General features: G+C 39.4%; 4 protein-coding genes across 6 annotated transcripts; 2 read left to right on the top strand and 2 right to left on the bottom strand.

The window, feature by feature from the left end:
- The first annotated feature begins 1100 nt into the window (after nucleotides 1-1100).
- LOC102233605 lies at nucleotides 1101-7902 on the top strand. The gene is made up of 7 exons (XM_005807900.3): nucleotides 1101-1343; nucleotides 3297-3418; nucleotides 3509-3619; nucleotides 4830-4883; nucleotides 5946-6116; nucleotides 6291-6413; nucleotides 7312-7902. The coding sequence occupies exons 1-7, from the start codon at nucleotides 1337-1339 to the stop codon at nucleotides 7357-7359; spliced, it is 636 nt and encodes a 211-aa protein (XP_005807957.1). The 5' UTR covers nucleotides 1101-1336; the 3' UTR covers nucleotides 7360-7902.
- On the bottom strand, nucleotides 7769-11721 carry LOC102233862 (structure-specific endonuclease subunit slx1-like). Of its 2 annotated transcripts, none has more exons than XM_023346487.1 (5): nucleotides 11344-11721; nucleotides 11195-11246; nucleotides 9608-9875; nucleotides 9267-9482; nucleotides 7769-9192 (listed from the first exon to the last, which is right to left on the bottom strand). In XM_023346487.1, the coding sequence occupies exons 1-4, from the start codon at nucleotides 11517-11519 to the stop codon at nucleotides 9316-9318; spliced, it is 663 nt and encodes a 220-aa protein (XP_023202255.1). In that variant the 5' UTR covers nucleotides 11520-11721; the 3' UTR covers nucleotides 7769-9192; nucleotides 9267-9315. The 2 variants fall into 2 exon arrangements, with proteins under 2 accessions (XP_023202255.1, XP_023202253.1); XM_023346485.1 differs by having other exon boundaries at nucleotides 9555-9875; nucleotides 11344-11720.
- A 240-nt stretch (nucleotides 11722-11961) lies between these two features.
- On the top strand, nucleotides 11962-16959 carry LOC102218985 (bolA-like protein 2). Of its 2 annotated transcripts, XM_014472065.2 has the most exons (5): nucleotides 11962-12065; nucleotides 12266-12334; nucleotides 13053-13150; nucleotides 14589-14752; nucleotides 14977-16959. In XM_014472065.2, the coding sequence occupies exons 2-4, from the start codon at nucleotides 12272-12274 to the stop codon at nucleotides 14734-14736; spliced, it is 309 nt and encodes a 102-aa protein (XP_014327551.1). In that variant the 5' UTR covers nucleotides 11962-12065; nucleotides 12266-12271; the 3' UTR covers nucleotides 14737-14752; nucleotides 14977-16959. The 2 variants fall into 2 exon arrangements, with proteins under 2 accessions (XP_014327551.1, XP_023202606.1); XM_023346838.1 differs by having other exon boundaries at nucleotides 14589-15175.
- LOC102219250 (transforming protein p54/c-ets-1-like) lies at nucleotides 16730-23370 on the bottom strand. The gene is made up of 6 exons (XM_023346837.1): nucleotides 23175-23370; nucleotides 22872-23069; nucleotides 21596-21778; nucleotides 20084-20290; nucleotides 19884-20002; nucleotides 16730-18930 (listed from the first exon to the last, which is right to left on the bottom strand). Exons 1-6 carry the CDS (start codon nucleotides 23368-23370, stop codon nucleotides 18706-18708), a joined length of 1128 nt encoding a protein of 375 aa, XP_023202605.1. The 3' UTR covers nucleotides 16730-18705.
- Nucleotides 23371-23788: the final 418 nt, after the last annotated feature.

The following is a 23788-nucleotide window of genomic DNA, read 5'->3' as shown; positions in this document are numbered from 1 at the left end:
TCCAAACTTTTGGTCTGTACTGTATATTGAACTGAACAGAAATATTTTCTTTGCTGACATTTTAAATTAGCACTATCAATGTATAGCTAGAAGGAAAGTGTGTGTTAGTAGAAGTTGTCCAGGGGAACAGGGAGGAACAGAAGACAGCTGCCTTATGGGGATCTGTTACCAAGAAGAAGACGAGAGAGAGCAGAGCCAACAGTGCTGATGAAATGAAGGATGCCATTAAAGCAAGCTGGACTTCCATTACATCTCAGCAGAACCACAGATTGCAGCAAAACCCTGAGCCAGAACTGAGTGTATATGGAACATAAACATACTGTTGAGAAGGCCTGTTTTTCTAGATTACAATCTTTTCCATTTGTCCACAACAATATTCTCATTCTGGAGACAGTGAATCTTACAGGATTACATACAGTACAGACCAAAAGTTTGGACACAACTGTGTGTCCAAACTTTTGGTCTGTACTGTATGTTCTACAAAAGTTACATGATTAGATTTAGGAGAATTAGCTTTACTGCTTCATTTTGTTCTCTTTTACCAACAGCAACATTATTTTAAAGTAACACAATACTTGAGTTCAACGTCTGATAGAGAAAGTGTGACTGGACTTGTTAACAGCTGATCCACCCCAACCCGACGGAGCTGCAAGAGTTTAACAGGAAGAACGGAGGAAAAGTGCAGCATCCAGGTGACTGAGAGCCATCCACATTGACTCACTGCTGGGACTGGAGTCAAAGGTGCATCTGTTAAATAACTGACTTGAATACATATGCAAAAATTTATGTTACATATTTTTATTTAATTGTCATTATTTTTTTGTAAAAATTCTTTCTGAATTTGACATTAATTAATGTGTGTGTGTGTTGTGTTTTTTTGTTTGTTTTTTTGTTGTCTTTTTTTGGTCAAAAAAGCAAAATTTTGTTGATTATAATTGATCTGTAAAAGTAATAAAAGGGTAGAACATTCTGGGGCGTGAATACTTTTCATAGGCACTGTTGGTATCTGGAGCATTTTATAATAATAGCTTCTGAGTAAAATGAGGTGTGTAAGCAGTGTGACCGGAAGTGACCAGATGTCAGTTAGGAACTTGAACAGGCTGTGGAGTCTAACCATCAGAAAGCAGAAGTCTCGGTTCCCAGCTGAGAGTGGGCTCCTCTCTTCCCCCGCCGTGGGGCGGAGGGGCGTGGACTCCGGGTCCCTCGGACAGCTGCAGCCAAGGATTGCAAAACCTTCGGCTGGAAGCGAAGATCAAGGCAGAAAAACACCAGCAGCTTTTCCATCTAAACAGGAGACACGAAAAAGGCGACCTGGGCGAATTCCAATTCCGTGATCATGGCAGGTAAAAAGGAGGATTCACGCTTGCCTAGTTACAGATAACAATGAGGGAAACTCTTTTTTTTGTACTTTTAGTTTAAACAGGAGAAACTGAGACGCTTAGTTTTCGCTGTTTTCCAGAGTTTGTGCGCTGTCGCTGTTTTGATGAACTGCTTCCTGTTTCAGATAACGGATCATGTTGGATCATCGCGGTATGATTATGGACTAATCAGGCCTTCATAATACCTGCTACTATTAATATAATACAATACAAAACAAAAGTTTGTAAAGTTATGTATTATGTCTGTCAAGTGGTTGTTTTCCATTGGTTTACCAATGGATTTATATTTGTGGTTATAATGTGACAAAATATGGAATAGAGGTATGAATACGTTTGCAAGCCTGTATCTGTATCATCTGCATTTGTTTTGTAACAGATTATCAGTTTTACACTATATTGCTACCTCAGTAGCAATATCTACCTCAGTAGCAATATCGGTTCCATGGCCACAGTTGGATAAAATCCAGCTGTGACCCTCCTGCTTCAGGTCGCTCTCAGGAGCTCAGTGAACTCCAGCTGTTGTGATAGGATGCAAATTGTGAATTAAATTTAACTGCTAAATAATCCTCAGTGAACTAATTTTGTTGTGGAAGTGGAAGCAGTTGGGCACAACAGTAGCCCAGCCATGTAAAGTCACAGATTATTGTGTGGAGGTAACCAGCTTTTTGCAGTCAGTAGCTTCAGTTCCCCAAACTTCATATGGCCTTTAGATTGGAGAAAAGCAGAGAGCCTCATGGAGCGGGTTTCCTTGGTCAGGCTGCTGCATTTCAGCCTTGCATCACCAAGGCAATGCAAAGTCTCAAATGCAATTATTCAATTCAAATTCAAAAATGCTTTAGTGATTCTAAATGGAAATTAAATGTTGATTTAAGTATATAAACACAAGAATCCATAGCAGTAGAGACATGTTCTTTGGAATGATGCATCATGACTCCTGTCTACTAATCCAATCAACAAGCCCGGAGTTTGGCAGTTATCATGAAATCACCTCTTGCCTGACTGAAATTGTGTGAAGGATAAAGTTTGATGGAGGGATGATCCTGCTACGCTTTAAAAAAAAAATAATTTCAGGATTTGGGATCAGCCACTTGCTTGTATTAGGAGGAGATCTAAATATTTTTGCATACCAAAACAGTTTAAGAAAAACATTTTACTCCCAAATTTTTGGGTCCATTTGGAGATGACCCCTTCCTTACACTGGCACACAAAGCAAGGCCGGGATATGAATGAGTGAGTTTGATGTTTGAGAACCTGACTGTTCTGTGCAGAGTCCTGACCCAGGAGATGGGGCTTTCTTATGCAACATCAGAGTGGGACCTTAGAAATACGCTTCAGGGTTCTGTGGCGGCACAGAGGTGAAGCACAGCCCATGTGTGGACGCCTTAGTCCTCGGTGCGGCAGTCACAGGTTTGAGTGACCTGTGCTGCATGTCTTCGGTCTCATTACCCACTTTTCTGTCAGACCACTCTCAAAATAAATCTTCTATGATAATATAAAAAAAAGAAATACACTTCAAGAAGAATGTTTTGTTTTTTACAAACTAAGCCTTTCCAGAAGAGCTGAAGTTGTTACAGAAGAAATTAATACACTAACATCTCATGAAAACGTATGGACTAAAAATAGAATGCAACTCAAGTTGCAAAGGTAGACAAGCACGAACCTTTGACAGTGTAGAGTGCTGTGTGTGTTGCTGCCTTTGTGCCAGAAATATATTTTCATCTCAATGAAACATTTTTCAACCTGGATGAAAAAAATGACACTTATTTTCCAGAGACATCACAACTGCATGTTATGACATCTTATTTGTCTTGTAAATGGTTTGATCAATATTTGTTGCAAGTTGGTGTTAAACCATCAGTGACAGTATCAAACACTGCAATTAAGGCTGTTGACTTAACGTGGCAGTGTTGGTTTCAGATGAAGCAGTAGCTGCGGAGCAAGGCGCCAGCCCAGCTCAGAGCCCGCTGGTTACAGTCACGTTTCAGAGGAATGCCAAGAGAACGGAGAAATATCTGGAAGCTGAGCCTAAAGTTCTCGGGGTAGGCTGCGTGAGGGTCTGTGTATGTTTAAATCTTTGCTTTTCAACTATTTTGCAGCCATAATTGAACTGCTTTTTCTTTGTTTCACAGATTACTCAAATCTGCTTCAGTGTGTATATGATCATCAGTCTCAGTTTGTTTAGGGCTAAAGGTCTGAGTTCTTATCAACCAGATATTCCCTTACTCGTCTTTTCCCTGCTGGTAAGTGCCCAGTGGAATCAAACTGGAGGTTCACCTGAAGCCTCGACCGTTCTTTACTGATGCACCTGCAGCCACATTTTCATTGGAGAAACTTCACACATGCAGATTTTGTAGTGGCACTCTGTGTCCCAAAAGTTCGTTGTACCACCTTTGCAGTTTGTCTAACAACCAATATTTGAATCACTCGACTGAAACCAAGTCTTCTTTTATGATGTTTACTTAAAGAACTCCAAAAGTACACTTACAGAAGAAATGAAAGGCTCGGTACAGATCGGTCAAAAAATTGTGTTGCTTCCACCGTATCCAACTGCAATCTGACTTCAAACGTGCATACGGGCAATATTAATGTTATGCATTACGTAGTGGAAGCCAAAATTACTTTTCACAATAAAAGTATCCCTTTATATTAACTAAGTTATACATTCTAGAAAATATACTCATCATGAATTTCTTAAAATTAAATTAAGCATATTTATAAATTTTTAATCTAAATTATTATTCTATATGAATTCCCCATTAACTGGCTCTTACAGATATGATAGCTGCAGAAAAACTGTTTATTACAAGGACATGGAAGCAGGTCAGAGTTTACAGGGTGCATTATATAAAATGTACTTTTCTGACCTTTATATCATGTTATAATGTTATTCCCTCATCAAAACACAGATGGAGTGTAGCTTTGGTTCGTCCCTGCATGTTTGTGGAATCCTTGAATAGTCCATAGCAACCATTGGGGGTGCCTAAACACTTGCTCTCACAAAGCGCCACCTATTTCCACTGAACTCCTCCTACAGACTAGCGGCAGCAACAATTAGCAAACGCCTGGTGGCGACTATAAGCGCTATTTAGTTAGATGCTTATATACTTTGGTGTGGGATGCACCTCGGAGGTTGTTTTTTTTAGTTCTCCCAAAACTCCAGAAAAATAAGCTCTCAGTTTGAAATTCTAAAATCCACAAATAAGTATATTTAACAAGAAATATTATTTTGACAGTATATTGAGCAAAAACATCAAAGTGAATGTTTTGATTTCCTCAACCAGTGGATGATTGTGCCCCACTACACTGAGAATAATGAACACTTTTCCCAACAATAATGCTTCTATCACCCCAAGCATGCAACAGTTTACTGTGTTCCTCTGCTTAATGCTAAGACGATGGGTTAACTAGAAAAATTGAAAATTTGTCTATGATCATGATTTGTCATTGCAGGTAATTATAGCTGGGGGTGTAGCTGTCGCAGCAAAGAACCTACATCTCCCAACAGTAAGTGACTTGCTGAACAGATGAAATACAGCGTAGCTTGATGTTCTTCTTCTTGTTTCTTTTCATGTTAATAACTTCATCAATCACGCTTATCAAAATCCTCACAGTTTCTCCTTTAAAATTCCTTCGTCTTTCTATTAAGTTTTTAACAATTTCCTTCCTTAAAGCAGAGCTGAAATTTCATCGTGTTTACATAATACCTGTTATTAAAAAAGCATCCAAACTCTCTGACTGTTTGCTGGTCTGGATCCGATGGTTGACCATGTTTTGGAGGAATAATAAATGAATTCCCGTTCCTGATTTTACCAAAGCAATTTAGAAACTTACCAAAACCTTTTTTAACGTTAAATTTTAACTTGACGTTTCAGATTGCTTCACTTCTACCGCTACTTCCACATTTCTTTATTTAATGGTAAATGTTGTAAACTTTGGATACAATTTACATCCCACTTCAGATCTTTTTCTTTTGAAACAAAGAAGGAAAGTAAAAGATTTTGCAAATAGCAGAAGTGAATTTTCTTTTCTGTGTGTTGCAACACAAAACTAGATTTGTGTTCCGTAAATGTTTCACACATTACATTCAGCAAAAGCAGCATAAAAAAATCCAGATTACACTTTGAAAATGCTGTCAGGAACAAAGACCTTTTCCTCTTCTTGTGGGGAACGGAACTAAAATGGACTAAGAAAGAGGAAGCTTCTGAGGCTGAGAGGAAGATCTCAAATGTAAAAGGATATCTGAAAAGTTTGACACAAGTTTTACAGTTAAAAATGCAATCTTCCTTTATCTGACAGTACTTTCACTGGTAATCTTCTGCGACCATAGATGATCGGAACAATACTGCAAAACGGCTGCAAATCAGAGTATTGTGACAAACTCAATAACGGACATTAGCAGCTTCCAGCAACCAGCTGCTGAGGAGAAACAGAAGTGAAACTTATGGTGACTGTGACTCTTGTTATATGATGGCCTTACTGTAAGAATTTCATTCTTTTTTACTGTTTAATGTGTGAATGTGTTCAAAGCCATCTCTATTTATATATAAAACCTTTCTTTTGTGGCAGCTCACGGCCTGTTTGGTGATGCAGATCTTGGCATGTTTTGCCTCTTTCGTGAACATGATCTTCACCATAGTAATGCTGGGAGACCTGTCCCTCAGCTGCTGGCGTGGTTCTTTTGAGAGAAACAGCTTCAACAGTACATATGATTACCAGACAGTCTGTCAGCAGGTTGAGGTAAAGACTGAATACTCTTCCTAAGAACCACACCCTCAAATTCTGAGGAGAAGTAAAGTCCAGTTTCAGGAACTGAAGAATGAATGTTGGATGCTAACTGATATTGTGTAACATATGAAAGGAGTTGATGTCTGAGTTCAGGAGTTCTATCCACTCATTGTATCCACTTTTCAGAGCATCCATTCCCATTTCTTTGCTGGAGGGATTCTAATCCAGGCCTGTCTGCTGGCCATCTCTGCCACTCTGGCTGCCTACTGCTGCAAGGTGATCAACTGTTGTGGGGCAGCCAACAAAATGGTGAGTTCACAAACCAACTGACTTAGTAAGCCAATAACTAAGATTCCCAAGGTAGATTGTTTATATTCAGTGTTACTATTTGTTTTTCAGGAGAAAAGATAGGAAAAAAACAAATCTCCATTAAAATGTCAGGTTAGAAAAACTCAGGGCATAATTAGTCATTTCAGAGCTTTTTTTTCCCTCCTGTGATGATATTTGTTCCATACATTCCAACTGAAAACTAATATTTGATGACATATATTTTTTGCAAATATTAAGAGAATAGATTTTTAAAAAGCTGTAGTGTTCACATTTTCAGCAATCAGTGGTTTTTGTAGGAGCATCCATCGGTCTGGTCCATTTCATGTTCTGGTCCAGTGACTTTGGTAATTATTGATCAAAGAATAACAAACAAACTGCGTCACCAACTGCTTTTTTCAACACGCAAAACAACATGAAAAATGTTTTTTAGCAGAAGGCAAAAATCTGGAACACCATAGCCCTGTTGCAGCTGGTTTATCCCGGTTAGCTGAACACACACATCAGGCAGAGGGTTGTGAGTTAAAGCCAGTTTGGTTTATCAAACAGAATCCAAACCTTCAAACATCTCAGGTTCAGGAAAACCACTGGCAAACATTCCACTGTATTAAACAAAAGACAAATTCATTCATCCCACTGATTATTATTTATTAAAAACAATTTTTTTATTACAATTATGTACTGCTTTGTCTAACATAAAATGTAATATTTTAAATATTCAATGTATTTTCTAGTTAAACAAAGCTAAATGTGGATATTTTCTAGAAGTATAAAACCATCTTAAAGGTATTGTATGTTAGTTTGCAGAAATAAAAATAAAATTAAGCTAACAATATTATTATAAGACTCAAACGTTCTTTTTTTCTTTTTGCCTCCACAGCCAGTGATCACGATCCAATCACCAGCTGACCAGCAGAGAGAAGGATGACCAGACTATGTGCAGCTGCAGATTTAAAGCTTAACTAATCCTTATTTCATGCCAACTATAGATCTGATTATTTTGCTTAAAGTCAAACCACTAATGAACTCCTAAAACATATCATAAATATCGAATTTATAGTTTTTACCCCACATATAACTTTACCTTTTTTGCTTTCCTCCTTGTGCGCATTTTCAGTGTTTTAGAAAGTCAACACACAGTGCATAACATTTGAACACTGAAGATGTTTTGAAATGGCCTGATGGAACGCAGCTTGTAAATGCAGGAAATGTTCCTTTGTTAGATGGATGAAAGCGGGTCTGCATTCAGTCAGATTCTTTGTCCTGTTTAGCGGTACAGACAGGGTCAGCTGTAAAACATGAAAGCCGTTGGTGTCCAAGACACTATTAAACACAATCAGCTGAAAGAATAATGAGTCTCTTTGCATATAATTCCCAATAACTCTTGCAACTTTATTTTCATTCACCTTGTCTCGTTTACCATTCTGGCCTGAGATTTGTATCAATATAAATAAATGTCATGTTCATTTTGGGCCTGTAGTGATTTCCTGAGCTGTGTGATGGACTGGCATCCTGTGCAGGGTGTGCCCTTCCTCTCGCCCAATGACTGCTGCAGGTGGCCATAAGTCTGCAGAACTGATTTTGTCTGAGTGTACTGATAATAAAACAGCTTCAATGCTTTTTAAATAAGAACTGGCTACACAAAGTTGAATTTAATGTGGCCGTTCTCTAATCCACTTGGGTTAGAATTTTACACTAAGGGTCTAATTTGTACATACAGTGGAAATTTAACTATATACATAGGTAAACATTAGACCAAACAACAGTAAAAGATGAGAACTATGTAGTATAAATAAACATTGATATTGCAAATAAACTTTTGATCTGATACTTGAAATGTGAAATTTGAAAATGAAAACAGTCCACTCTGAATATCCATCCATCCAGCCAGCCAACATGCTAATCCCCAGTTGGGTTGTGAGAGGTGCCAGCAGTCATCGGCTGTGAGGTGGGGTCACCCTGGACAGGTCACCAGCAAGGCAACACAGAGACAGACAGAACAAACAACCACACACACACACCTAAGAAAAATTTTATATTTCTGGACTGTAGGAGGAGGGTCTTAGCGCTGTCAATCTAGCTCACACTCTCCTCCTTCCTCTCTGCTACCCTACGGCTTCTTCTTGTTAGCAGAGAGGCTAACCATTCTAGGAATGCACAGGCTAGCTAGCATGGCCACCGATGATGGCAGGTAAACAGTTTTCCTGGAACAGAAGTCGTTTCTGCCATTAGTACACTGAGCAGCGGGTAAAAAAGGTTGATTGGCTGTTTTTGACTGGAAGCGTTGTGTTTCTTCAGACGGCCATTGTAGCACTGGGAGGAGCTTGAGCTTTTCACAGATTATCTGGCTCATATTATATTGTCACAACATGGTGACCGTTTAACAAATATTTAAAAAACTTTTTTTTTTAAAGTTACATACATGCATTTAAATAGTAAAGGAGACAAAATAAAGAAAATTTTCAATTATTCTTTTATTCTTTTCATGTCCTGAAAACAAAAACATAAATAAAGACACATTTCACATTAGCTATAGAAAACATGTTCTTCGGAAGAGCTTTACAGAACACATCCTGTTGAAGTAGTAAAATTATTTCCTTAATCTTTTATTTGGAAAAATTTAATGATTGTTAATAATACAAAGAATTAAAAACTTTATGATGAAATATTCAAATTTATATACACTCTTCAGTACCAATGGCAGACATTCACTACTGCAACCTCCTTTTCTTCACATCTGCAGTTCATCTGCCCAGTGGCTCTGTAGGAGCAACAAGCACGAGTTAGTGAGTAAACACCAGGCCTTTAGGGGTTTCACTGAAGCACCAATCTGACCTGTGATGTGGAGGAAACGATCTCCTCCAGGTCTCCGAGGCAGCCGTGTTTATGGCGAATGAGGCTCCCCCATAACACCGAGCCATGGCAGGAAGGACACTGTCCCTCTACAGGCAGGAGGTGGGACGGCTCGGACCTCAGAAAATATCTGGCCAGGCAGACTACATGACTGACCATCCCACAGAATGGAAGGAAACAGCTCAGCTTCTCTGACACCTGAGGAGGAGGAGAGGATGGAGCAAACCAGCCAGATGTGGATAGATGGCTTATTGAGGATACGCTTTTTACCTTTACCATCGCCTTGCAAAGGAAACACACAGACATCACATCTTCATCTTCACCTGCAGATGGCAGCGACTGCTTCTTCTTGGCCCTCACATTGCCAAAGGCGATGGGGATGTGCAGTGGGGGCTGCAGGCCGGGGTCAAAGTCCATCCTATACTCCTGTCTGAGCCAGCGGGCAGTCAAAGGCAGCCTGCTCCATGGCGCCACCTGCAGCATGTTGGAGACGACGCGCCAGTGGAACTGCAGGCTCGTTTCTCTTTTAGAACGTCGGGAGACGTGGGAAAGTCGTCTGGAAGAGTGAGGGTGCTGCCACGCCCACTCAAACTGCCAGGGAAACACACCATGAACTAATCACTCAAATTTTAGTTTTCCACATTTTCTCCACACATGCTCAATATTACACATACAAGTTAAACTATATTTACACGTCACCCTAACATTTGTCTTCTAACAAACTGCAGATAAAATATATCCTCCAACTTCCTGACATAATTCTGTATGAATATTTGACTGCTGTTCTCATCAGAAACGTTAGAGCTCATATGATTTGGTTTCGCCTCCTTGAACAGAGATGAATTTTTTTAAGTCCATAAACTCTCAAGAGGATTATGATCCAGGCAATCCCAGAAGTGTTTTTCTGATTTATCCATTTCAAAGTCAGACACCAGTGTTTCTGCCCATCAGTGAAGCAAGTTTTAACTCACTGTGATCTGAAAGGAAGTAAACCGAGATAAAAAAAAACAAATACAAATTCAGACTGAACTATACAGGATGATACAGGATCTGCTCCATCAGGGTTCTCAAGATTGTGCTAATGAACATTTAACCTGTTTGCATAATTTGATCCTGAGTGGATTAGAGATACTGACACACAATAACTGCATTCAATGACGCAAAAGTTCATCTTCAGTTTTAACAGATTCCCTGTGCTGACTTAAGAAAGTTGGATGATTATTTTGTGTCATGCTAAAAATTTAAGGTATGAAGTAAACTTTTTGTACACTTTTTTAAAAACATTTTGTACAAACTTGCAGAAAAATTACACATGCATATGTTCAATACATTTAATGAACAACAAAAAAATCAAGACATCTTATTTACTACCTTTTTGATTAATGTGGCACAGTGACTCAGATTTTTGGAGGTTTTGGAGATGTGGTAGTTCTTGATCATGTGTGGGGAAATTATATGTACATTTCATATCCAATAATATTCCAAGAATATGATTCAATTTCTAAGTTTGGGTTAAAAACAGAAGAAAAGTCAACATCTGAACATTTTTTGTGCTGGAAATAGAGATGCTGTAATATTACAACAATGGATCTTACAGGGTTAGAGTGGATGGATGGATACAAGAATGAGACAGTTTGGGGGGGAAAAGGCTTTACCAGAATATGTAGGACAAATTTTACAGAACACAGTAGAGTCACTGTGTTGACATTTGGGAACACATGCTGGAACTGATAGATAGTGGATGGATGAACAAGCTGGTTTTCTCTGGCATAGTGAAAATTCCTGCAGAGATTGTTGGGCTGTAAAAGATGCGATCAGTGTGTGTCTCCTACTGGACATCACCAACTGTGATGTGATGCAGACCTGAACTCATCCTGGACACTGCCCCGATGCTGGGTTTTAATACTCACCCTCAGAGCAGCTATATCTGAAGGGAAGCCGTGGATAATGAGTACCATCTCCCTAAGCAACACAGAGGAACAGGTCCATATTAGAGTTATGGTCCTTCTTAAGTATTACCTACTATAAACACAATTCAGCAGAAAAACAGCATGTTTACCACGGCCCCCTGCCACTGGTTCTTTTGGCGCCCCCTTTGTGCCTCCCGGCGTTGTGTTGTCCAATCCGCCGCTCAGGGTTGACCGTGAAGCCGATGTAGATACGGCCTTTAAATTTTGGGTTAGTGCAGTAAAGCATGTACACACCGAAGAAGCTCTCCACCTCCACTACCATCATGAAAACCTTAACTTCCGTATGAGACGGTGGTAACCGTTAACTGAAATGACCCATGGCTATGAACGAGTGAAATAATGTTCACAAAGTTAGGGGAAATTTTGACAGCTAATAACATGTTATGGTAATGTTATAATGTTTTGCTTCTGTTTCAGTTCTGTCACTACTAGTTCCTGTATCGCGGTCAGCCTTTAGTTTAGTGGACCGTTACGGTGCCTGATCAAATAAGTTGTAAATAACCCCCTCTATGTACAGAAAAGGAAAAAATCCCATTATTTTTTTTAAAAAATGTCTAAAGTATAATCTCACGCGGCTGTCAACATACGTAATTATAATTATTCTTACAACAATCACTAAAAAGAATTTTGTTGTGTTGTCGTTGGACTCCTATTTCGATGATCATTTGTTGTTTTAAAAATTGCGTCACAGGTTAGAAGGCCACTGATTGGCTAAAATGGTCATAGCTATGAGTCAATTGGATATTCTTTTTGGGCCATAATAACGTAACCGGTTGTCCGGTGTCCACTTGATGAAATCAGCGGATCACAGGTAGCATTTAGTTATTGTATGCTTCTACTGTGCTGTGAGAGTCACACACATGGACTCTCGTGTAAATTGTTTAATACCGGAAGTCTTTGGACGTTAACTTTCTAATTTGTTTGTTTGTTTGTTTCTTGAATAAAACCGTATTAAAGATCTTTAAGTTGATCCAGACCCGACAGTCAGTATTTCTGTATGTATTGTTTCAGATAATCATGGCAGTGTCAGCAGATCACATCCGGGAGAAGCTTATTAAGGAGCTCGAGGCAGTGCATGTGGTAGGTCTCTGTCATTTCTTTGATTGTTGTATGTGTAGTTAAGCTGCTTCAGTCACTACCATCAGACTCGGTGGCATCATAGTTTAGCCAATCAGATTGAGTTGTGGCTTTAACTGGGCCACCACAACCCTTTGGTTCTAGTTTTTCTCCGGCTTGTTCAGGGTTTTGGATTGAATCCCATTTCCAAAGGAACACTTGACACCTGGCTTTCCCATTCATATAGGCACACAAATTCACTCGTACTTTGACTATCCCACTGAGAAATGGGCTGCTCCTTTCAGAACCTGATACATCATCAGTTCTCAGTGAGTGCTTGTATGTAAACATCTCAGACTTATTCTGGCCTATATAGGTTGGGTAGATGATTACCAGTCCTCTAGGTGAGGACTGGTGATCATAGAACAGCATGCGGTGTTCTATGTCCACTCTGGAAGAATTAAAAGCAATATGCTAAATGTAAACAATAAAAATGAGCTTTAATTATTTAATTGTATTTCGATTTTGCCATTCTACCTGGTAGAGTCCAATCTGAACTGTCAAACTCTGCTCTGTGCCAGAGTAGAGAAAAAAAGTCAATCATTTGAATTTCTCTCTTAGACCACAAATCACTTCCTCCGTTATTATTATTAATTATTATTATTGTTATTGTTATTATTATAGTCACAGTTCTGATTACAGACGCTGTCAGTGTGCCATCTGAACAATTTTTGCTTTTCAGGACGTAGAGGATACCTCACCGGAAAGATGTGCAGCCAGCTTCAAAGTCCTGGTGGTGTCGGCGCAGTTTGAGGGGAAATCGTTGTTACAGAGACACAGGTGGGATTCAGAGCAGCTGCTGCTGCTGGAACGTTTTATTAGTTTCTGATACCTACATGGTGGAAGGTTACTTACACATTTCAAATCTATTTCTACATGTGCATCATGATGCTAGAATAAAGTATTTGTGTATGAAGCAGCAGATTATAGTAAACATAGTCCATTTATCAGTAGAGATTTAAAGCTCATAGTTCAAACATGTCTCTCCAGTGCAACATCCCAAACATCTGCAAGTACAGCGTTGTTAGCTTTGATCGCTAATTCAATGGTCTAAGCTACCGTTCATGTTTAGTTCAAATCCCTGCTTTAGATTGTTTCATAATCATGTTTTTAGTCATTGAAATGGGAAATAAAATGTTAATAGTTCATGAAAAACCTGGAAAAGGACATTAATTTAGGATATTTCTGGTTTAAATACCTGGGCTCATCCATCCAGAACCACAGATGATGCACAGGGAGGAGAGGATGACATGGTTTACATGATGGTACTGAAACCTGACATGATGTAATCTGGGTTTCCTTCACAATCTGGAAAAATCAGGAAAGATGTGGAATTATGTATTCCAAAGATCTGGATTTATGAGGAGGGGTGAAGACATGCAGCAAAGGTCTCAACAGTTGGAATCAAACTATACATTTCTTCTCTTCAGTTGAACTCCCAACAGTCCTGCACTGCTTCACCATCAGTCACATGACACAACCAGCCCCCTAACTCCTGAAACACAAATGGCAACGAGGTGGGAAAAAAAGAACTTTGGTTGTTAATGTCATTCCAGTTTTACTTATCAGAGCAATATGTTTAAAAATGACTAACATCGGTCAATACCGATGTGGAAGCCTATACTGTATATCGTACATCCATATCCTGCAAACCTGAAGCAGAATCCAGACGTTAAATGAGCATAACGACCACACACCAAAACACACACACTTCCAGGTATCTTTTTTTTGGAGATGAAAGAAAAGACCGGAGGCCGTTCTGAAGGTTTTAGGATTCTGGACTGGATTAGAAATTAATCAATCAGAGGGTAAGATCTGTGATGTGAGATTAACATGTTATTAGCTTTCTTTCTGAAGTTCAGTGAAATGTTTTACTCTACTTGAAGCAAATTTAAAGAAGACCCTGAGGTCCACCCAGCCTCATTATTACATTACCCATTATTTACAGCTGCAATCTACTTCTCCTCACTGTCTGCTTCTGAAGGAAATGCTGTAATCTAAGCATGTACTTTGCAGCTTTTGTTCACCAGGTTACAGAATCCTGCAGAATAACCAGACTATGAGGATGACTCTAGAGAAGTCTGTCAGACAGAAGAAAACATTCAAAGTTTGACTAAGAGCTGCAGATGTTTATTGCTGAGCTCTGCTGTAAACACACATTTCACTTTGAGCCGTTCTCTCTGGGAACATTAAACCGGTGTGCTGTCTGTGTTTGCAGGATGGTGAACATGTGTCTAGCAGAAGAGCTGAAGGCAATCCATGCGTTTGAACAGAAGACCCTCACACCAGAACACTGGGACAAGATGAAGCAACAGGACATTCACATCTCAGATATGCAGCCATATTTTGTCTTCAGAAACCAGTAAAAAGCTTTTATACCCAGTGAGTTGCATGCTTAAAGGGTCATAAATATTTATGTCAAATTACCCTGCAATATAAATCACATCTGTTTATTCACTGGTAGGTATGGGGGTAGAGAAATATTAATAAGTGGAGGTAGATGCTCTGCCTGTGGAATATGAACACCACATTTTTTAAGCTATTTCTAAAGTTTTGTTGTGTTTTATTGCACAATGACAATAAAGGAATTCTGATTCTAAATGCAGAGAAACTCCGGACCAAGACCTGAACCCAGACAGTAACTGACTCACCATCCAACCCACGGCTCATATGTTAATATATGTTATCTTACCAAGCATCACTGGAGAGATTCTGGATGCAGAAGTATTTATTCATAATACTAAAACATACTTCCTGTTTGCTCTGTTACTGCCAGCAGACAATAAATTGTACTGGAAACAGTAAGTGCAGCTCTATGGATGATTCACTGTCAGGAAGGCCGAGTGCTTAAAGCTCTTTAACAAAGTGCGACTTGTTCAACCCATGTCCCAGTTGATGGCAGATCTTCCACTGTGAATGTGATGAACATTAGTGATCCCTGCCAGAAACTAAATAACTACATGAGGCGGACCCCCTGCTGAGGCTCAGGGGGCTCAGAAAGCCAGTAGTCGCTCAGTGAGATCAGTTGGTGGTGGCTGAGCTAATGGAACCGAACTGATTCAGTCAATTCGCTGATTTTCACCTCAGTGCTGATGTGGCTGTTTGTGTTGGATGAATGCAACCAGCAGCTCCTGCAGAGAGCCCAAGCAGTTTCATTTAATATCTGAGACAACGGCAGGGCTGTTTTATTGATTTATTGCCCTCTAACACATAATACAGCAGGAGTTCATGTCTCTGCCTGTGGATTTTGGTGCCTCATTTTACTCTTGATAAAAACATCTTGATATTACCTGTGATGTTGGACTAGAGTAGAGTAGAGTAACCTGCAGATAAACATTTTACCAATGTTGGATATAGTGCTTTTTTTTTCTTACAGTGCCACTCACATCAATTTGTTGCATAGTTCCAACCAGGAAAGACGTCAGTTGGAGATGCAGTTGTAGTTACAGGGTCAGAGTTAGTAATCATTAACTTTAACAGGTTCCAACTGCTGCGTCCATCGTCCGACCCGATTGGACCCCAAAACGAGTCTGGTTGTTTAGGGCCTTCCTCTGTCCCAGCTGTCTTGGACAGACTGAAACGGCCAGTGACTATTTAAGCAACTATATTAGCTATAAGCTGCTTAATTAAACCTCTAGAGTCTTTCTGTTGTGTTTGCAGAGACATTATATGTCTTCATGGTTTTAGATAACATAGATATCAGACGTAGAGCATCTGTGATCATTACTGTCTTACCACAATTCACAGGTTTAATCTGGATTCAGACTACATTATTTGAACACGTTAATCTGCTTTGATCTAAAACTGTTCCTGTATGTTTGGGGTCGAAGGTGACCCTTCACCCCTCCCCTAAAAATATTTTCATTCATTCAAAGATGTCAAAACAATGTAAAAGAAACAACAGTTACAAAAAACTTAATGCAACTATTTTTGATTACATGCTATTTAGTTAAATTAATTAGTACCTTTCTCAGTAATCAATATAAATGTCTGTTTGAATGTTTCCACTGGTATTTTGATTATTTACCTGGACTTATGCTGAGGCTTGGAGGCATCTTTACCTTTTAGATTCCACTCACTCATTCCAAAACATTACTATTATTTCCAGTCAGGAGACACATTGTGGACAAATTAAAAGATTACTTTAAACCTAAATTTATCAGAGGTATGAATAACTTTGGGCCTTACTGTGTGTTCTACAGTTACATGTAGTGATGTATCATCATGAGGAAAAACCAGAGGTTTGGATAACATTAGCTCCTCTCTGTGGTTCCCTCCTTTTGCTGCTGTGACTCAGAGCCTCCTCACCGCTTCCTCAGGTGTAAATGACATGGATGATGTGATTGTTCAGCTCTGTTCTGTTCTGAGTGGCAGCCATGCTGACCACCAGACACTCGGCTCTTCCATTAGCAGCTCTTGTCAGGGTGAGTGGTGGAAGTAATCCCCCCTCAGCCTGTTTCAGGTCTGCTGCTCTGTGATGGAGAAAATCACATCACAAGTCAGCTGGCACTTTAAAATAAGACGGTCTGACCTCTCCATACTGTTGTGTAAACACTGAATAAACACAATAAAGGATTCATTATCATAAATGACTGCATTCAAACATTTTCCTTTCCCTTGATTTGTGCTCCACCCTCATGCGGATCTCTTCCATCATACTGACCCCCTGGGTGGACGTACAAAAGTCTTTAAGTTTAAGAACAAATGTTTACACTGAAAAACAAACAAAAAAATTATGAATATTTATTCAGAGAGAACAACATAATATCAAGTTAGAACTATTACTAAAACTCACATTTAGCGGCAGCCCCGTTTTGCTAAACCACACAACCCAGAAATATTCACACATCACCTTTATTTCTCTTACTTTAGCTTATACTACACTGTTTCTGTTTTAAATCAGTTATGACTCCCAAAAGTTTTATTTCTATGTCCTAAATGCCAAAAATAATGAGAGAGATTTATAATATTTACCTTAATGTATTTTAATGCCACTTATACTGAGCTATAAAGTCAATGAGACAAAACAAGTGATTGTCTCTACGTTCTCATCCAGGATGACTGAACGCTGCAGGTCAATGACTTGATGCTTTGCTGGGTTTCCTTATAGAAACTTTTGAATCTGCTTTGAATAATTAAATAAGCGTACAGTATGATAACTAGGATCAATTGGAATGTATGTGTGATTGAATTGAATGATTTTTTGTAAGGGACCTTGACAACTTTACTGAATTGAATCTAATTATATGTAAGTATAACACTATGGGTATGTCCAGCAACATACTGTTGAGAAGAAGGTGTCTGTGTTCAGAGGTGGGTAGTAACTAGTTACATTTACTCTAGTAACTTTTTGGAAAAAATAAATATTCTTTTAGGAATAATTTTACTGCACACTTTTTATTTGAGTAATACTGTTATGAAATATCATTACTTTAACTTGGGTCATTTCTTGGACAGCTACTTCTTACTTTTACTTCAGTAAAAACACGTCGAAGAAGTGCCTTTAAACTATGCCTGAGTATAATTTTTGGTGACTGTTAGAGATTTATGTGTTTTTGGGTGAATTGACCCCAGAACAAAAACAAAAGACATGGTGAAGACACTGGATGAAAGACAGTAAAAGAGACTAAGTCTGTCATAATCCACAGTGAAACGAGGTCTGTACCATTATGACAGTACACACAAGAGATGGCATCAAGAGGAAAGAACTTCACATAGAAACAGTGAAGCAATGTCTCAAGCCAGAAAATATATTTTTTAAAAATTGCCACTCCAGCATGAAGCACTGATTTTTATTCCCTTGTGAAGGAAACCCTGAATATTTTACCTGTCATACAGTTTAAAAGTCCACTGACCAACATATTGTGAAAATTCAGACAAACTCTGATTTGAAGTGTCTTTCCTTATTTTAGCCTTTAGTTCATAAAAATATTTTTCATAGTCGTAGCTTGTCAGTCAAAATAATGATAAAAGGCGACATAGTAGCTGCTGCTGCCTGCATCTCTTCTCCAGAACATTTCAGTCAAATGACCAGACCTCTGCATAACCTGACCTCATGCTGACGAGACATTTCAGCCATTTGTTTTAGCTGTGTTGGAGCAGGGATCCCTCTACATAGGAGCATAGGAACTTCTGCAATTTGTTTTAATTTTTTTACTTTAACTTCACCCCAAATAATAATGCCACATGAATATAAATATGTTTATTTCTTTGGACATTTTTCCAGTAAGAGACGGAGTATGTATTGAGCATGTTGATCCACCACTTCTGCTGCCAACAATCATATAAAAATAACAAAACATTATTAGAAAAAAAGTTGCTAGTCCGGTCTCTGGTTATTGCCTTCCTGACCTCGTCTTGCTGCTGATGTCCAACATGGCGTGCAGCTCCCCAGGCTCGTATCCCAGCAGGCCCTGCAGGTTGCACACAAAGCGGTAGACGTAGCGCTTGCCGGCTGTCTTGCGGATGATGTTCTTGTCGTAGTAGTAGCGCAGGCCCCGACTGAGTTTCTCATAATTCATTTTGGGTTTGTTTTTCCTCTTTCCCCAAAGCAGAGCTACCTGGGAAACAAATACTCGTCAGAGAACATCCACAATGTGACAAACACAATCTGTGTTCATTATGTATCTGTTCAAGAAAGATGCAATTAGACTACTTTTTTTCATTTGTTTTAACCATTTTTAAATTGTTGTGACTGTTTTAGATCATGTTTTGGTCACTTCAACAATGTGTGTGGTTCAACATAGTGACGTTTTGTAGTGGCAGGTCAGTGGTGAGAATCTAATCAAAAAGTCTTGCTGCTCAGCAGAAGAGGGGAAACTAAGAGACCAACGGCAGGAGAGATTTTAGCTCCTTTCACCAAAACACTTCAAGGAACCTTTCAGCATCTCGCCTGCTTGTGTTCTGGGTAAGATCCGACGGGTCAGCCCTCGTCTGTAACACCCCTGACTCACCAAGCGAAGTCAAGAGTGTAAAGGTCAACTGACTTGAACCTAGCAGAAGCTAGCTTGCCTCTAGAAAAGTCCGACTAACATCAACTAACTTATGGAAAGCACAAACAAAACTCAGAATCCATGAGAAGAGTTGAAAGGAAAGACATATTTTAGTTTTAGAATTAGAACTAGAATGAATTAGAAGTACTTGGTCAGTTTAGCCTCACTAAACTGACTTCACCCTCCATTGTTGCTGTAAAAAGACCGGCATGAGAAGCAGACCTGCTCATTTCAGAAGCTCCACCTGTTTACTATGGATGGCCAGAGGAACCTCAGAAAGCAGGTTTACAACAGGAATGTTTTGTGAAAGAGGCTATTGACTACTCATAGCTACTCAGTAGAACCCCACCTAAACAAGTATCTCAACTATCACTGTTGACTTCATTGCTCTCTGTATTTGTGTGAAGCTGTTCAGTCCCTCTGATATTAGTCTCTGTTTTACATTAAACTGAGTCACCTTGCTGTTACTGATCAGCAGAGATAGTTTAGATGAACCAACAGGAAGATCAGCGGGTTCTTACCTCATCAGGGTCGGTCAGCTTGAATTCCCACTCATCTCCAGTCCAGCTGATGCAGGACTGACAGCTGCGATCTGTTAGGAGCTCCAGCAGAAACTGCCACAGCTGGATTGGTCCACTACCTGTGGGAGGAAGGCTCGCCTGATCAATGCATAAACCTGGAAAGACTAAAAGAGTGTCTCTGTCCCCACAGCTGTACTAACCAGTGTAACCAGCTAAAATGGATGCTGGTATCACAGCTTTGCCCACATGTGTTTTGCTGCCTACATAGTCTTTGAAACTCCCATGTTTCTGATGCAGCATGAAGGCATCATCAGGCACTCTGTCGTCCAGAGGCTCTAAATCAGTGAGTGGAGCAGTCAAAGCCCGTGGGCTGACGGTGGCAGCAGCCCTCTCCTCCGAGGGTGTTTCTGCAAGAAAGCAGGGATAGAAACACAAGATGTGTCCAGAGTTCACTGTTTTATAAAGTATATAGGTTTAAAGTATAAAACTTAAAAAATGCCACTTTTATTTAAAGAATTATGTAAAGTTCTGTTAATGTGATGTTTCTCTACTCTAACCGAGAAACTCCATCTGAGGCACTTAGTTGTTAACCTGAGGGAGACGACCTCTGGGATTTGTCCATTTTTCTCAGTTTGCGAGTTTTTCCACAGATTTTCAATTGTATTAATGTCTGAACTTTGACTGGGCCATTCTAACACATCATTTGCTTTCATCTAACATCTGGGGCTGTATGGTTAGAGTTGCTCTCCTGTTGAACTTCATCATCTACCAGGACTGTTCTTTATTTACATTCATGGATGATGTGTTCATGATGTTCCCAACTGTGCTGTTCACAGTTGGAGTTGTTCACATGCCATGTGAACAACAAGAAAGCCTTTTTGAGGTAATTCACATGGCAAGTACAAGGTTTCTTACAAACATCTATTAGTGAATAGATGTTTAGATGTTGGCTGAGTCGGGAAGTTTTACCTTTAAAGGTCACATTTAGAAAACGTTTGATATACAAATAAAAAGATGCACATAGTAGTTCAGAGTTATTAATAAATAAAACTTTGTGTGCTGTATTTGTAAATTGTTACATTTTAAAGAGTATTTTCACAGACAAACATTCAGAACATTCGGGTTTTAATAGATCAATAACCAATATGGAAAGATTTTTATTTGAAAAACCACAGTTTTCATCAAATGTTCTTATCTCACGACAAACTGAGTTGAGTGGTTTTTATGTGAGAAGTGAGTCAGACTGCAGAGACAGAGGCAATGGGAAGGAAATGTGAGCTAAATTAAACTCCATTTTATTTTCATTACTTTTGTAGCTGTTAACTTGGAGGTTTTTAAAAGCCGCTGAAGGTTATTAGCTTTGTTTTTAAATCTACTGAAAGGCTTGCAAAAAGTCTTGTAATTTTCAATGTAGCACAAAAAATGCAAATGCTAAGATTCATGTACTGGAGGCTGGAAGGAGAATGTAAACAAAAGATGTCTGTCAGCATGAAAAATAATAAAGATTTTCTGCATGTTGGTGAAGTAAATGTTAAACTTGCATCTATTCTGCTTTGTGATGAGATTTTATCTCACATTTCTCAGACATGCAACAGTAACAAAGTTCTCCTTGTTGACAGTGAACAGTCACTCACTGTAGAAAATGATGCAGCCCTTCTGTAATGACAACAATGAAATAATAATGAGGTTTTTTATGAATGATGGGTTTTTACCTCTGTATATTTCTGGTATCAGAAAAGCAGAACTGATGGTCCTTCTGGATTCCTCTGCATTCATCAGACGGTGACCTTCATGTGGGGCAGGAACTGGATCCAGAGTGTGGAGGTCTGAGCTGTCAGCTGAATGATATTGAAGTGTCTCATTCTGTTGATCCTGGATGTAGTGTGAGTAGTTCTCTGAGGGGAAAAGATGCTGAACTGTAAAGCCAGTCAGAGCCCAGCAACTGAGCTGTTGACACCCAAAAGGAAAGAGAAATCTAGAGCTACCTGTGTGCTGAAGCTGGTAGGAACATGACGCTCTGCTGCTGCTTAATGAAGAGCTGAAGTTATGGTCGTTCTCTGGAGAAGTTATTTTTAAAACATTAACAGCTGGACTCTGATCCTCATAGCTTTCACAGCAACATCAGCAACTTTAAACAGAATTCAAAAATGATTTAGAGTTTAATACAAAAAAAAAGATTAAATAAAATGTCTGGTACCAGCTCAATCCAACTGTCTGTCTGTCTGTCTGTCTGTCTGTCTGTCTGTCTGTCTGTCTGTCTGTCTGTCTGTCTGTCTGTCTGTCTGTCTGTCTGTCTGTCTGTCTGTCTAACTAATAACTAATTTGTCCTTCAGGACGTCTCTGTATTTTACTGCATTCATTTGACCTTTTACCTTTACAACCTTTACAAGTCCTCCAGAGTCTGCTGCTGAGAAGCATCCACAGCATGATGCTGCCACCACCATGGTAACCGGTGGTGATGGTGTGTTTGTGGACATGGTTCAGTGTTTCATGTCCACTTAGGGTTTTGCCTGAAGGACAAAAAGCTCCATTTTGGTCTCATCAGACCAAAGAATTTTCTGGACCTTGGAGTTTCTATCTGAACTCTAGTCCAACCCTGACCTGACTTCCTCATGGCTTCTCTCGTTATGGTGTGACGACATGAGTTTTCAGCATTTTCCTTAATTTCCCGAGATGCTGAATTTTGGGTTTTCATTTTCTATAAGCCATGATCATAAAAACAACTAGAAACATTTTCAAAATATTTCACACTGTGTATGGAATCTTTGAATAGATGTGGATTGGGATCTCGGGGGTCGGGGGTCAGCTATATGCTATCAAGATAGCAGAAGGGAAAACATCATCATCACGTGTTTGTTGTGACAAATCTTGTCATTTCAATGATAAGATTGCAGTCCTGTCACAGCAGTATCAGTCATTTATATTTGTATGAACATGCAGCCCAGCTGCTGGTGAACAGCAGGCTGTATTGAGATGAGAACTGTTTACCCCTCCTCAGGGTCTCCAGGTGCTCCCACAGAATCTCTCCTGCAGTGCAGTCGGCCATCAGGCCCAAGAAGGCCTCTCTGTCCAGCCCACACAGCTGGCTGCCCTGCAGACCCCTCAGCTCTGAGCCGTGGAGGCCGAACTCAGCCTGGCACCAGTCCAACCAGTGGCTCACCTCCCATTCTGACCACAAGCTTGGATCTAGACATGTAGATACAAGAGGTACATAATTCAGAGGTCTTGATACAAATCAATTTAAATAGAACAACTAAGAAATAAACCAAGTTGAGGTTGTAGAAAGTTTACCCTGTGGAAAGTGGTGGTTGATAATCTCCTGGGCAAAACCAGAGAAACTGGCCTGAACAGCCTGGCTCAGGACTTCCTTACTGGCTGGGGTGAGAGGAGGGACATCTATGAAGTCTAGCTCTAGGATATAAGTAGAAAAAACAACCAGACAGGGTACCAGGTAGCTGAGTGTATCAGTCATTATACATTCACCCATCAATTTTCATTAGTTAATTGCTAACATAGTATATATATATATGTATATATATATATATATATGTGTATAAAAAGCACCAAAAAAAAGTTAATGCATTTCATCAAACTGAGGAGTGTAATAATATAACATCTGAATTAATGTTTGAATATGTAAATATCAGATGTTCAAGTGCAAATAAATGATCTATGATCCATGGCCGGTGCAGAACGCCATGAAGCCATGAAGCACAGTGATGGATGGACAGATGATCAACATGATCATAAGAATAATGGCATATGTGAGGGTAAACTTTATTGATAAATGCCGCAACATTTCAAATCTGATTTCTGTGAGAAAAGAAAAGAGTTTAAGATGATCAGGCCAGTGTTGCTATGCTGTCATGCTTTTAATGCAGAATGATTTCTGTTTTTTCATTTTG

This window comes from Xiphophorus maculatus, chromosome 14 (assembly GCF_002775205.1).
Source record: "Xiphophorus maculatus strain JP 163 A chromosome 14, X_maculatus-5.0-male, whole genome shotgun sequence".
Taxonomy (NCBI): Eukaryota; Metazoa; Chordata; class Actinopteri; order Cyprinodontiformes; family Poeciliidae; genus Xiphophorus; species Xiphophorus maculatus.
This window is presented reverse-complemented; position numbering and strand designations above follow the sequence as displayed.